This window comes from Carcharodon carcharias, chromosome 31 (genome assembly GCF_017639515.1).
Source record: "Carcharodon carcharias isolate sCarCar2 chromosome 31, sCarCar2.pri, whole genome shotgun sequence".
Lineage (NCBI taxonomy): Eukaryota > Metazoa > Chordata > Chondrichthyes > Lamniformes > Lamnidae > Carcharodon > Carcharodon carcharias.
In genome coordinates this window covers 17425903-17441234 of record NC_054497.1, presented here as the reverse complement: position 1 = coordinate 17441234, position 15332 = coordinate 17425903, and the positions used below count along the sequence as shown (strand labels likewise).

Below are 15332 nucleotides of genomic sequence, written 5' to 3'. Positions count from 1 at the left end.
AATCAGAAATTGTCTGCCCCGTGCCAGGACTGCAGCCCTGCCAACCACACAGACTGGGCTGTGCCCTTCTCACTTCCAATGTTAGCCACCCTCCTACTGACTACCAACTACAATCAATCATTCTCAGGAGTCACTCTGAACAGTTCACCAACTCATCACTGACTCTTACAGGTGGCAGTTGCTGGCTGAAGTGGGGAAAGAGGAAGAGGGGGCGATATTACTTACTGCCTTCTGCCCCCTTGAGTTGGGCCACGTGCTGGTGCTCAGTCTACAACATGTTCAAACAACATGTTCTCAGACCTGAGAAAGCAGACTCAGGATTGCTCCACATTACTATTCAGGGAGACTGGTGTTAAACACAGCCCCAGTACTGACTAGTTTATACATCACACAGTCTGGGCCCCAGTTTTCCACCATTCCCTGGACACCTCAGTGAAAATATAATTACCGCTGAATTCAACAGTGCTGTAGAATTTTCCTCCAAGTTGTACCAGGTTTCCTTGCCCTGACAGTGTTAGATAGAATTTACAGCTCCAGAACAATGCTAACAGTACAAACAGAGGATCATTAGACTAATCCCACCAAGAGAAAGGGCGTGAGTCACAAATCTAGACCACTGCGAATGTTAAAGAGTAGGATAAGGAAAAAACAAAGCTTATGTTAGAAATTAAAAGGGAAATTCAGAAAACAAAGAGACAGCATGAAAAAATGTTGGCAAATAAAATCAAGGAAAACTCAGGGGTAAAGACCAAAAGGATAACCAAGGAAAGGATAAGGCCTTTAGAGTCCAAAAAAGTAACCTTGTGGGATTCAATTTTCACAGCAAAGAGAGGAAAAAGCAGACATAGTAGTGAAGAAGACAGAGTCTAAAATATTGGACTGGAAGAATATAGTGAGGGAGGAATTATTGAAAATGGATAAATCAGCCAGTGTGGTTGAAATGGATCCCAGGCTGCTAAGGGAGCAAGGGAGGGAACAGTGGAGGCACTGACCATCAGTTTCCAATTCTCTCCGGCTACAGATGTGGTATTGAAGGGTGGGAAGACTGCTTACATTGTCCTGTTGCTTTAAACAGAGAGGAAGGGAGAGTTCAAGTGATTACAGAGAGTCAGCCTATCCTCGATGGTGGGCATTAGAATAATTATGAGAAACAGTATAAATTGTCATTTACAGAGGAACAAATTAATTAAGGACAGTCGGCATGAATTTGTTGATGGAAGGTCATGTTTGACCAACTTGATTCAGTTCTTTGAGGAGGTGAGAAGGAGGGTTGGTGACCATGTTTGTTGTACTCTACATGGATTTTGGCAAGGTCCGGGATGGCAGACTGGTCAGGTAATTAAAAGCTTATGGGATCCACGGGGAAGAGGTAAGTTGAATCCAAAAGTGACTCAGTGGCAGGAAACAAAGGGGTAGGTTGATGGATGTTTGTGTTGACTGGAAGATTGTTTCCAATGGGGCTTCACAGGGCTCAGCACTGTATCCTTTTTTATTAATGGAACATATCAAAGATTTAGACTGAGGTGTAGAAACCCACACGCTCCTTCAGTATGGCCTATCACCCTGGCGACACAGACCTACCAGAGGGGGTGGCATAATAGTGTACAGTCAAGAGGGCTGGCATGGGCAAGGCAACCTCCTGCTGATTACCACCTACCAGCCTTGCTCGGATGATGAATCAGTGCTTCTCCATGTTGAACACCATTTTGAAGAAACATTGAGGGTAGAAAGAGCACAGAATGTACTTTGGGTGGGAGTCTGGAATACGCTGCCTAATGGGTAGTAGAGGCAGAAACCCTCATCGCATTGTTACAACCAGCTTAAGAGGGGTGAACTGACTCCTCTCTTTGTCCCACTCCTGGGTGTGAATTTTTTTTAAAAATGTGATATTGCCAATTAAACTGTGTAAAGCTCAGTTTAAGAATTAAGCCAGTCAGATTCCTTGATTTAACAAGTAAAGAGTTAATTTTATTTTTAAAACCCACTCAGGTAAAGATACAGAAATTATTAACAACAATGTTTAGAACATATGAATGTGTCCACTAATGCAAAACACACACACACACACACACATATAACTTCCACAGGCATGCACAAAAATAAATCAAACTTTACAGAGCATTAGATGTTAAAACTTGGCCAAGTAAAAAAAAGGTAAAGTCAGAAAAAAATGATTTCTGGGTTGTCTGAATGCTTGTCCACAGTGAGACAGTCACTCTCCAGGGTGGCTGTTTGTACTTTGGTTTCTCACTGAAGCAGTTACTCTGCAGTTGTGGCTGGCTGATCCTCTTTCCTCTCGAAGACGGTGGTGATGAGTTCAATATTTGAATTTTTAAAAAAAACACCAAGGGCTGGATTTTAGGTCCTGCAGGCGGACACCTGACCTGATCAGGCATGAGATTGTGAGAGGAGGTGTCGGGCGAGGGTCCTGACATCATCGCACACTTGCACGATACTTCACTCAGCAGGCACATGCAAAAGTCGGAAGTGCGCCTGCCGACAATTAAGAGGGCAATTAAGCCCATTAATGGCGCAATTGCCTCCGATTTTTTGTGGCCCGTCCAACATTACGGTTGGCGGAGGGGTGAATCGGCCAGGCGGCCTTTGCATTTTTAATTAAAATTCATCCAAGGATGGGGTGAAAGTTCCGTTATGACATAAAATAAAGATAAATATCTGTGGGCAGCATTCTTATCAGCTATATGTTCAGGTGATTGATTGTGATGCATGGGACACTGTTTTTGCAGCTTTTTAAACCTATATTTGAGCATTTTCGGGTCTGCAGCTCCTTGAGGCAGCAGCCTGCCTTCAGGGAGCTCTCTCACAGTGCTGACCCACACCCAAGGGAATATCATCACCCACCCTCCTCCCGCTCCCACCCAGGCAGTGCTGAGCTTCACAGTGCTTGTTTCACACAGGCTGCCCGTTAATTGGCCATGCAGCGTGAAATCGCAGTCTGGGGCCTGTTTCCTAGCTGCTCCTGAGCTCACCAATCACACACACCACCTACCAACGGTAAAATTCAGGTCCAAGTGCAGTAAATGACGGGGCTATAGACCAAGAGCTAGAAAGCGGGGTTAGGTAGGATAGCTCTTTTGCAGTAAACACAGATACAATGGACAATAAATCTGTCTATGTTTCTATGTTTAAAGCAGGAAAAGGTCCATCTAGTTCACTCCCTACCATCCTAGTGGTCACGCAATGCAATGATTTTGACTAATTATTGCCATCAATCTCTATTCTCTATACAGAACTGCTGAAGGGTCATGAGGACTCGAAACGTCAACTCTTTTCTTCTCCGCCGATGCTGCCAGACCTGCTGAGTTTTTCCAGGTAATTCTGTTTTTGTTTTGGATTTCCAGCATCCGCAGTTTTTTGTTTTTATTGGTCAGAGTTATCTACCAAATTGCACTGACCACACCATCATGTCTCAAATTAGTCGAATACTGAAATCCCATAAGTTATTTTCTGACCAGTATAGTTGGCTGAGGGATGAATATTGTATAATGAGAACCAGGAGGGCTCCATTAGGCTCTTCACAACCTGATCCTACCCCAACAACCTGCTCTCGTCTCTTGGCAACTTGCTCCAGCTGAGTGAATTTGCAGGTGAGTTGAAATCTCTCAAACCTCATAGTGCCTGGCTCTGGGTGGTTTCTTGCCACTCCGGGTGGTTTGTTGCCGCTCTGGGTAGTTTGTTGCTGCTCTGGATGGTTTCTTGCTGCTCTGGGTGGTTTGTTGCCATTCTGGGTGGTTTGTTGCTGCTCTGGGTGGTTTGTTGCCACTCTGGGAGGTTTGTTGCCGCTCTGGATGGTTTCTTGCCGCTCTGGGTGGTTTCTTGCCACTCTGGGTGGTTTGTTGCCGCTCTGGGTGGTTTGTTGCCGCTCTGGGTGATTTGTTGCCTCTCTGGATGGTTTCTTGCCACTCTGGGTGGTTTGTTGCTGCTCTGGGTGGTTTGTTGCCACTCTGGGTGGTTTGTTGCTGCTCTGGGTGGTTTGTTGCCACTCTGGGTGGTTTGTTGCTGCTCTGGGTGGTTTGTTGCTGCTCTGGGTGGTTTCCTGCTGCTCTGGGTGGTTTCTTGCTGCTCTGGGTGGTTTCTTGCCGCTCTGGGTGGTTTGTTGCCACTCTGGATGGTTTGTTGCTGCTCTGGGTGGTTTGTTGCTGCTCTGGGTGGTTTGTTGCCGCTCTGGGTGGTTTGTTGCCACTCTGGATGGTTTGTTGCTGCTCTGGGTGGTTTGTTGCTGCTCTGGGTGGTTTCTTGCCGCTCTGGCCCTAGCAGCATGTGTCCAGTCCCGGTTGAGGTTGGAGCATTTGTCTATAAAGTCAGAAAATGGTCATTGGGACTTTGGGACATCACATCAAAGTTTGGTCCACCACAAGTCCAACATCTGCTCAGCCACTTTCCACCTTTGACCTTGGCTGCCATTTGTCATCTAAAGCCAAGGACATTGAGATCTATTGTGAGGGTCCAGTCATTGGTCCCGATGCTGTTCTGATGGTCTGAGGGACTTTCGGTGGGGCCTCTTTCCACTGATCTGTCGGAGCCACTTATACAAAGTCAACTATTCAAATCCAGCCCTCACAACATGAACATTTCTGAATAAAACATATTGTCTGTTTGAAACTTCACTTCAAGCTCACCAGATTATGTAAACTTTCTGTTGGAAATGTGTTCAACTCATCTTCACTTCATTATAAACTAAAGAGACATGAAATAATGAACAGGGTATAAATGAAATTATGTCAAAAACTTGAACTATCTCCAGACCGAGTGTCTCTTCCTCTGGTTAATGGCGGTGACTCACATCTGATCCTCACATAACTCAAAATCTGAAGACAGCTTTCAATTATGACAAAACACGGGCATACAAAACTACTTTTAATGAGATGTAACAAGATCTTTCACCATCGCTGTGTCCAAGACTTGGGACAACCTCCATTTCATGTTATATCAAAGATTTACATAAAATTGTTGCTGCATCTATTTCAAGAGACAGTTAGGATCTGAAATAGATGCAGATTCATTAAAAAAGATGGTCACTAAAAGTTGCCCTAGATTAGGAAAGCTTGTTATAAATCACCCTAACTCTCTCCTCCCACAGGATGTTCCACAGCTGCCCCAGTAGCTTGTTATGTCTCTGTTGCCTTTTGAAATCTGTTTCTTTAAGCTTTAAAGCACACCGTTGTTAGCAGTTTATTTCCCATATGAAGCCATTGATGTCATTACCCTGGAGTCTTATATAAACCGGAGCAAGGCAGAGAATGTCAGTTCTGAGCACCCAAAGAGCAGCCAAGATTGTACTGAAACAAGAAGCAAAACCTGATTTTTGTGGTGAGTAAAACTGTTTTCTTCACTTGACTTAAACAATGAGGATAGGGATAAGAACCAATAAGAAGAGTGAATCGGATACCTCGTGGTGATCTAACCGAGAGACTCCAGTGAAGCCATTGACCACTAGAAATGGAACTTTTAGTCATCTGTGCTCACTACCCCGCTCCTCCACTCAAACCCCACTCGAGCCCACTGATCCCGAACTCCTTCACACAAACCCTCTCAATCACAACTCTTATTATTCATCATTATGAAATTGTCTCTGCCTGGAGTGGATTTGATTTACATTCTAGAGCTGCTTTGTCCAGAGTTACCTGTTTTTTTCTGGGGTAGTTTTGAGGCAAAAGCATGTAGTTGGCAAGTTCCACTATGTCCGGGCTGTGAGGGTGTGGTGGGTGAGGGAGGGGTGGCTGTGAGGGTGTGGTGGGTGAGGGAGGGGGTGGCTGTGAGGGTGTGGTGGGTGAGGGAGGGGTGGCTGTGGGGGGGGTGGTGGGTGAGGGAGGGGTGGATGTGGCAGGGGTGGTATTTGGGGGAGGTGTGGCTGTGGGGGGGTGGTGGGTGGGGAAGGGGTGGCTGTGGGGGGGTGGTGGGTGGGGAAGGGGTGGCTGTGGGGGGGTGGTGGGTGGGGAAGGGGTGGCTGTGGGGGGGTGGTGGGTGGGGGAGGGGTGGCTGTAGGGGGTGGTGGGTGGGGGAGGGGTGGCTGTGGATGGGGGAGGGGTGGATGTGGGGGCAGTGGTGGGTGAGGGAGGGGACATAAGGAAAAATGAGGCAGGGTTTTGATTCCTGCTCCTGGAAAATGCTAGTGGACACTCAGAGAAGATGAATTGGATCTGTGAGATCTATCATAGTGTCTGGCACTTTAAAATCCCCACTGTGAATCTATCATTTTGGACTTGTCATGAACACTGAATTTTACCAGATGGTTATGTTTTGAAATATACTTTAACACAAAGTAAAACTGAGAATCCCTGATAAGCACCTAAACTCAGAGACAGGCCCATGTGATCTGGTTCCACGGGGAGAGAAACTCAAACAAACCCATTGAAGTGTGGCACCTTTGACCTGGAAGCAATAACAGTAAGGAAAATTTGTAATTACTTTAAAATGTTTGGGGAATCTGTAATTGTACTTGAAAAAATTGAAAAGGACTTTTAAGAGTTTGTATCAATTATAAAGGGATCAATTATAATTATGAGATAATAAGAAATACTGGCCCATGTTACCTGGTGACCCTTGACCTGGAAGCAGTATCCACAGGAAGGAAGTTAAAATATGGAGGTACAGTGGGGGAGCTGGAGAGAGGGGTTCTGGTAGATTCATGTTACAACCACCAATGGAAGCTGAGAGTTGAGAAGATCCCATAAAGAAGTGTACCATATAGGGAAGATTGCGCAGGTGAAACCCTGTTTACATGAAAGCTGCTGCCTCCAGAGAATTGGCTAAGTCCTTGAAGGAAAGGAGCTGGAATTCTGCTGTAAGAACTTTGTGGATGAAAATGTTGCCAAACAAGTGAAATGGACTGCCTTGAAATTCCGTGGTTAATTTATAATCTGTACTGACCATGATGTACCTGTTAATTCATTTTAATATGCTTTTGATTTGCATTGAAGTAAAGTTTAAAAAAGTGAAATCATGTCTGGTAATTGCCTCATTCTTGAGCCATTTAGTAAATTTGGCTATTTTGGTTTATGGATCCCCAAGGGGATCATAAAGAACCCTTGAGAGCAGCACAGATATGGTGATAACATAGAATTACATAGGTTTCAAACCTTTTCACATCTCAGTTAGACTCTTATAAATGACTGGGTGTGTGTCTAGTTGTGTTTTTTTGTTAATTCATGGAATATAAGCATCACTGGCAAGGCCAGCATTTAATACCCACCCATAATTGCTCTGAGAAACTGTGGAGAGCTACCTTTTTGAATTGCTGCAGTCTATGTGGTGTAGATGAACCCATTGTGCTGTTAGACAAGGACTTCCAGGATTTTGAACCCAGCATTGATGAAGGAACAGTGATATTTTTCCAGGTCAGGATGGTGTATGACTTGGAGAAGAACTTACATACAGTAGTGTTCCATGAATCTGCTGCCCTTGCTCCTCTAAGTGGTCAAGGCTGTGGGTTTGGAAGGTTCTGTCAAAGGAACCTTGGTGAGTTCCTGCAGTGCATCTTATAGATGATACACACTGCTGCTACTGTGCATCAGTGTTGGAGACAGTGAGTTTTGAAGGTGGTGGATGGAGTGCCAACCAAGTGGGCTGCTTTGTCCTAGATGGTTTTGAGCCACTTGTGTGTATCTGGAGCTGCACTCATCCAGACAAGTGGAGACTATTCCAATCAAACCCCTGATTTGTGACTTGTAGTTGGTGGATGGGCTTTGGGAGGTCAGGAGTTACTAACCACAGAATTCCCAGCCTCTGACCTGCTCTTGTAGCCACAGTATTTATATGGCTAGTCCAGCTCAGTTTCTGGTCATTATTAACCCCCAGGATGTTGATAGTGGGGGATTCAGTGATAGTAATGTTGTTGAATGTCAAGGGGTGATGGTTGGATTCTCTCTTGTTGGAGATGGTCATTGCCTGGCACTTGTGTGGCATGAATGTTACTGGCCACTTGGATATTGTCTGGGTCTTGCTGCATTTGGACATGGACTGCTTCAGTATCTGAGGAGTCACGAATGGTGCTGAACGTTGTGCAATCATCAGCGAACATCCCCACTACTGACCTTATGATGGAAGGAAGGTCATTGATGAAGCAGCTGAAGGTGGTTGGGCTGAGGACACTACCCTGAGGAACTCCTGCAGTGATGTCCTGGAGCTGAGATGACTGACCTCCAACAACCACAACCATCTTCCTTTGTGCTGGGTATGACTCCAACCAGTGGAGAGTTTCCCCCTGATTCCCATTGACTCCAGTTTTGCTCGGGCTGCATGATGCTACACACGGTCAAATGCTGCCTTGATGTCAGGGGCAGTCACTCTCACCTCTCCAAAGCAATTTAACTCTTTTGTCCTTGGGCCAAGACTATGATGGGATCTGGTGCTGAATGGCCCTGGCAAAACTCAAACTGAGCATCAATGAGCAGGTTATTGCAGTGTAAACATAGCTTGATAACAATGTCAAGGGCCCCTTCCACCCCTTTACTTATTATCAAGACTAGACTGATAGGACAGTAATTGGCCGGGTTGGATTTGTCCTGCTTTTTGTGCACAGGGCATACCTGGGCAATTTTTCACATAGCCGGGTAGATACCAGTGTTGTCGCTGTGCTGGAACAGCTTGGCTAGGGGCATGGCAAGTTCTGGAGCACAATAATTCAGTACTATTGCTGGAATGTTGTCAGGGCCCATAGCCTTTACAGTACCCAGTGCCTTCAGCCATTTCTCGAGGGTGAATCGAAATGCCTGAAGGCTGGCATCTGTGATGCTGGGGACCACAGGCGGAGGCTGAAATGGATCATCCACTCAGCACTCCTGGGTGAGGATGGTTGCAAACGCCTCAGCCTTATCTTTTGCACTGATGTGCTGGGCTCCCCCATCATTGAGGATGGGGATATCTGTGGAGCCTGCTCTTCCGAGTTGTTTAATTGTTCAGGAACATTCATGCCTGGATGTGGCAGGACTGCAGAGCTTAGATCTGATCCTTTGGTTGTGAGATTGCTTAGTTCAGTCTGTAGCTGGTTGGTTGGTGTGGACTGGAGCTTCCCTGGGTTGACACTTCATTAGGCCTGGTGCTGCTCCTGGTGTAATCCTCCACTAAAATAAAAGCAAAATACTTCGGGTGCTGGAAATCCCGAATAAAAACAGAAAGTGCTGGAACAGCACTTCTGGCCTGGATAATCAGGCCCCAGCACTGCAGGTCCTGCTGTGGCAGTTGTGGTGAATCAGCCAAATGTCCATTGACTTTGATGGGACCAGAAGTTGCCACCAGCGGTCAATGCCAGATAATCCCACCCAGAGTTAACATTTCGAGTCCAATTTGACTCTTCTTCAGAACTGGCTGCTACTGATGGCCCACAGCATCTCATGAATGGCCAGTTTTGAGCTGCTAGATCTGTTCTGAACCGATCGTGTTCAGCACTCTGGTATTGCTACATAGTAGCATGGAGGGCATCCTCAGTGTGAAGATGGGACTTTGCCTCCACAAGGGCTGTGCAGTGGTCACTCCAACCAATAACGTCATGGACATTATCACGGTGCCCCCGTGACAGACTGGCAAGTGTTGGTTCATTGCCACATTGTGGCCCAATCTGACAGATATGCCCTAAAGTCTTGGTCAGTTACCGTGATAACAAGCCACTTCTGGTGATGGACACTGAAGTCTCCTATCCAGAGTCCATTCTGTGCCCTTGCCATCCTCAGCGCTTCTGCCAGTTAAGTGGTGTTCAACATGGAGAAGCAGCAGTTCATCAGCTGAGGGAGGGCAGTAGGTGATAATCAGCAGGAAGTTTTATGTTTGACCCGATGCAATGAGACTGCATCGGATATCGAGTCAATATCAGGGACTCCCAGTGCCCCCCCCACTCCCAACTGCATATCACTGTGCTGCCAGCACTGATGGCAAAGGACATACCCAGGGAGGGTGATGGAGGAGTCTGAGACATTGCTCACCGAGTCATACCTTCCAGACAATGTTAGAATGCTGCTTGACTAGTCTGAGGGACAGCCCTCCCAGCTTTGGAAAAGGTTCCCGGGTTGGTGAGGAGGACTTCGCAGGCTTGACTGAGCAAGATTTCCAATGCCGGATGGTCCATTTTATTGTTATTGATTTTTTTCAGTGGTTTGATACAACAGAGTGGCTTGTTAGACACTTTCAATGGACAGTTAAGAGTCCGCTATCTGTGGGTCTGGTGTCACATGGAGGTTAGACTGGGTAAGAAGGACAAGTTTCCTTCCCTAAAGGACATTGATGAAGCAGTCCGATAGGTTTATGATCAAGGAAAGATTTGCATAGTTACGGGGGCCAGCAGAGACACATTGAGCCAAACGGCTTCCTTCTCTGATCTAACCGTTCTATGATTACCAAGACTAAGTTTTATTCCAGATTTACCAATTAATTGAATTCAAATTTTCCCATCTGCCAAGGTGGGATTTGAACTCATGTCACTGAAACATTAATTTAGGTCTCTGGTTCACTAATGCAGTAACATTACCACTGAATCCTCTGGCCACCATGTGGGACTGTGTCTGAGTGTGTGTCAGGGGTGTGTCTGGGTGTATGTCTGGGTTTGTATCAGAGGTGTGTCTGGGTGTGTATCAGAGGTGTGTCTGAGTGTGTATCAGAGGTGTGTCTGAGTGTGTGTCAGGGGTGTGTCTGGGTGTATATCTGGGTTTGTATCAGAGGTGTGTCTGGGTGTGTATCAGAGGTGTGACTGGGTGTGTATCAGAGGTGTGTCAGTGTGTGTGTCAGGGATGTGTCTGGGTGTATGTCAGAGGTATGTCTGAGTGTACGTCTGGGTGTATATCAGAGGTGTGACTGGGTGTGTCTCAGAGGTGTGTCGGTGTGTTTCTGGGTGTGTATTAAGGAATGTGTCTTGATGTTTCGGTGATTGTCTAGGTGTGTGTTTGGATGTCTGGGATGTGCGTGATTGGGTGTTTGGTTGTTTGTCTGGACCAATGTATGGGTGGTTTTTTTAAATTCTTTCACAGCGTGTGGTTGTCATTGGCTAAGCCAGCATTTGTTGCCCATCCTTAATTGCCCTTGAGAATGTGCAAAGTATGTCTGAGAGAAAGAGAGAGTGTGTGTATGTGTGTGTGTGTGTGTGTGTGTGTGCGCGTATGTGTGTGTGCCTATGAGAGTACCAGGAGTTTAGTGTGTGTTGGGGTGTGTGTCTGAGTTTGTGTCTGGATGTGTTTCTGGGAGAATCTCTGGGTGTGTGCCTGGATGTATGTTGGAATATGTGGGTGCGTGTCTGGGTCTGTGTGTGTGTGTCTGAGTGTTTGGGTGTGTGTCTGGGTCTGTGTGTGTGTCTGGGTGTGTGTCTGGGTGTCTGGGTCTGTGTATGTGCGTGTGTGTCTATGTATGTGTCTAGGAGTGTCTGGGTCTCTGGGTCTGTGTATGTGCGTGTGTGTCTATATATGTGTCTGGGAGTGTCTGGGTGTCTGGGTCTGTGTGTGTGTGTCTCTATGTGTGTGTCTGGGTGTGTGTCTGGGTGTTAGGGTACTCGTCTGCCTCAAAGTCCCCACCAACAACCCTCGCCATCCTTGTACCATCGAACCCTCACCCTCCCACCCTACCGCCTCACCCCGCACTCGGTCATTCCCTCGTTCCACACCCACCCTCAATTCACTTCCCAGGAGGCAGTCATGGATCATCAGAGCCCCCCGCTTGCACATTCACCTGGATATCCCCCCACTCTGGACCCCTTCCCCCCGGGAGCCCATCCCCCCCTTGGAACCCCTTCCTCCCCCCACCAGGCTCCCCCATTCCCCTGTAGACCCCCCCACCCCACACCTTGGTCCTCCCCCACACCCCGGACTCCACCCATGCTTAGTCCTTCCCCCCGCTGACTTTTTCGTCCAGTCTTACTCCTCCCTCCAGCCTTACTCCTTCCCCCTTTCCGACTCCTTCCTCCACCCTTATTTCCTCCAGCTTTACAACCTTCCCTCTCTGCACTCCCTCCCCTCTCTGTACTCCTCCTTCCCCCCGGACTCCCTCCCCTCTCTGTACTCCTCCTTCCCCCTGGACTCCCTCCCCTCTCTGTACTCCTCCTCCCCCCCCGGACTCCCTCCCCTCTCTGTACTCCTCCTCCCCCCCGGACTCCCTCCCCTCTCTGCACTCCTCCTTCCCCCCGGACTCCCTCCCCTCTCTGTACTCCTCCTCCTCCCCGGACTCCCTCCTCTCTCTGCACTCCTCCTCCCCCCAGGACTCCCTCCCCTCTCTGCACTCCTCCTTCCCCCCGGACTCCCTCCCCTCTCTGCACTCCTCCTTCCCCCCGGACTCCCTCCCCTCTCCTCCTTCCCCCCGGACTGCCTCCCCTCTACGCATTCCTTTCTCCCTCCAAATTCCTTCCCTTGCACTTCCCACCAACCCCCCACCCCACGCCCCCGCCCCCCGCCCCGATACATCTTCCTCTCCCAAATACAGGAGACCTTGCTCTCCACCCGCTGAACCATCACTCTTTGTTAGAAAATCCTCAACGGTGACTTTCCAACTTCCGGGAGCTGCTTTACAGCAGAGCCGTGTCCATGAGGATCCACCCAGCAGAGCCATGGACATTCCTCCAGCTGTTGGTGTTGGGCTCCAGCACCTTCTGCTCCTCAGATGTTCGCAATGTGAGCAGGGTATGTCCTGACTTCTGCACATCACAGTTGTCAAGACGTGTTCTGCACTGGCGTGTAATCACACCGTTGTGGACGGACGATCCAGCAGCGGGGGAGGGGGGTCAATGACTACGGTGGGCTGGAATGATATGCAGATGTATTACAATGAGGTTCCCAATGTTCAATGGTGAGGAAGGTGGCCCATCATCGACGGGCTGAGCGGACGATTGCAAACTGGTTTCCAGATGTTGTCAAGCCTTCTTGTTATATTGTCCGCTCACAGTGCCAATCACACCCAATGCCAGTGGGCATGGAAAATTCCGCCCTTTGTGTGTGTGTGTGTGTGTGTGTGTGTGTTTGTATGTGTCGGGATGTGTGTCCGTGTGCCTGTCAGACTGTGTTTTCAGATATGTGCCAAGGGTATGTCTGGATATAACCCTTGTATAAATATCAGCCCCATTACAAACTTAACTCCATTGTGCATAATGTGCAGCCTCTAAATATTGTCTCATGTTTTATAGGAAGATGAGGATCTAAATAATGTTCTGGTAGATTTACTTCCTGTCTTTTCTCTTCAGGATATGGAACCTCTGCCCACCGGTCGAGTGTTACTGTTCGGACTGATCCTAAGCCATGTCCTGACTCCTTGTCCAGGAGCTGTTCCACCTCTGCTCCATCACTCCCAAAGGTAAAACACCCAGCAGAGAGCTTACAGTTGATTTTAAACAATTTCCATTCAATATAAATAATCTCCTTTGTCTCAAAGTATTTGATGAGGTTTGAATTTTCTTTGGTCTGAAACTTTGACAACTCTGGGGCTGAAACTATTCTTTGACCAATTCAATTTCAACCCCAGGGAAACACCAATCTCGAACATCTTTGGTACTGTCATTGTGTAGGATGGATTATACAAAGGGAGGATTCTCAGAAATGCATCATGGCCTGGAATCTGAATCAAGGAGAGTTGAGGGGGGCAGTAGGTGGTAATCAGGAGGTTTCCTTGCCCATGTTTGGCCTGATGCCATGAGACTTTATCGGGCCTTGAGTCAATGTTGAGGACTCCCAGGGCCGCTCCCTCCTGACTGTATACCATAATGTCACCCCCTGTGGTGGGTTGGTCCTGCGATGGGACAGGACATACCCAGGGATGGTGATCGAGGAGTCTGGGACATTGGCTTTAATGTATGATTCCGCGAGTATTGATATCAGGCTGTTGCTGGACTAGTTTGTGGGACAGCTCTCCCAGTTTTGACACAAGTCGCCAGATAATAGTGAGGAGGACATTATAGGGTTGACTGAGCATGGTGTAATTTTAACAAGTCTGGTGCCTATAGGTCGATGCTGGGTGGTCTGACCAGTCTAATTCCTATTCACCCAGGAAAAGCTGGAAAAACTCAGCAGGTCTGGCAGCATCTGTGGAGAGAGAGAAACAGAGTTAACTTTTCACCTCCATATAACTCTTCAGATTTTTTTCTTTATCATCTCTGTTCTCTAAGGGTGACAGCTTCTCCAATCTGATTAAAGTGATTAACTAGGCAGAAATGAGGGATCAGAGGGTGGAGCTGGTTCAAAGTTTCTGAAGTTGCTGGTAGAAGGTTCTGAAGGTAGAAGGTTTTGGAAACTATGAGATCATGGGAAGGAAGATAAGATTTTAGGCAACAACCATAGCTAGAACCTCCTGGACCTTTGTGTTATTACCTCTGAGGAGTTAGGGAGTTATTTTTCTCAGAGGTTCCCTGCATTAGCTACAGGCTCATGTGTGTTTTTGCCTCTTACTGGAGGCAGGGTAGGGGTGCAGTGTGGATTGGACAGGGGAACAAATCTAGTGAAAAGTGAGGAAGTGTGTGTGACCCTGGCAGCCTTTACTTAATAATGTTTAGAATAATGAAACCTGGCACCGAGTTAGAGCCGAGGATCCAATTGAGAATTTGGTTACAATGATGTGAAATGTTTTTGTATTATTGTAGTTCCCTACCTAGATCCTGGAAAACTGGAAATTTGCTGGGACTGACAGGAGCTAAACAAGTGGAGAATATTTTGCAGCTTGTCCCAGGTTGGAATCCATCTGGATCGTTGCATGACTGGGTCATTGAGATGATGCCATCATTTCCTACACTCAAAGGACTCCCAGGAAAGGATTCTGGGAGCTGGTGGATCCCAGCTTTGAGACGGCGAGGTTGGTTTGCAAAATTCCCAGTGGATTCCAGAAATCGTGACGGTCAATCACACACAGAACTTGCGGATGGTGCAGGTCTGACCAGGGTTACCCTGGGGAAAAGCTGGTCATCTGATTGGCTGGAACCAAGCACCAACGAAGAAGTAAAGAGAAGCATTGTTGTGGCTGATGACGTTGCTTTTCGAGAAAAAAGCAAGTTCCTGACAGCGATGCAGCGACAGAAATGGCTGAACTCTGTGATGAGACAACTTGTGGTTAATAAAAAGTAGATGCAGCCCAGTTTATAGATCATTGGTGTTGGTGTGTGTTTCAAATGTAGAAATGTAATTCACTACTTAACTGCAATAAACTTCTCTTAAAAGATACCAGGAATTCACAAGTCTTATATTTTCAACCATCATCTCATGAAATCATCTCATTTTAAACAGTAGCAAAGTTGCTTTTATTGAAACTGAAACTAAATTCTACCCCCCCACACGCCCCCCCCCCCCAGGTGTAGTCTATGGTGGAGCAGGGGACGGAGTTACTGGGTTGGAGGTTTTGGGGATGGGGGTATCAACATGGGG

At 47.3% G+C, this 15332-nt stretch overlaps 2 protein-coding genes across 2 annotated transcripts in view; one reads left to right on the top strand and one right to left on the bottom strand.

The window, feature by feature from the left end:
* The window catches only part of LOC121271596 (glycogen [starch] synthase, muscle-like), a 149871-nt gene extending 138056 nt beyond the window's left edge, over positions 1–11815 (bottom strand). The window contains exons 1-3 of the mRNA XM_041177631.1: positions 11782–11815; positions 3474–4314; positions 2385–2493 (exon numbers count right to left, since the gene is read on the bottom strand). Of these exons, the coding sequence (XP_041033565.1) occupies positions 2385–2493; positions 3474–4314; positions 11782–11815 (984 nt within the window). The remainder of the gene's footprint in view (positions 1–2384; positions 2494–3473; positions 4315–11781) is intronic.
* pth2 (parathyroid hormone 2) lies at positions 5254–15114 on the top strand. The gene is made up of 3 exons (XM_041178091.1): positions 5254–5331; positions 13169–13278; positions 14558–15114. Exons 2-3 carry the CDS (start codon positions 13172–13174, stop codon positions 15033–15035), a joined length of 585 nt encoding a protein of 194 aa, XP_041034025.1. The 5' UTR covers positions 5254–5331; positions 13169–13171; the 3' UTR covers positions 15036–15114.
* Positions 15115–15332: the final 218 nt, after the last annotated feature.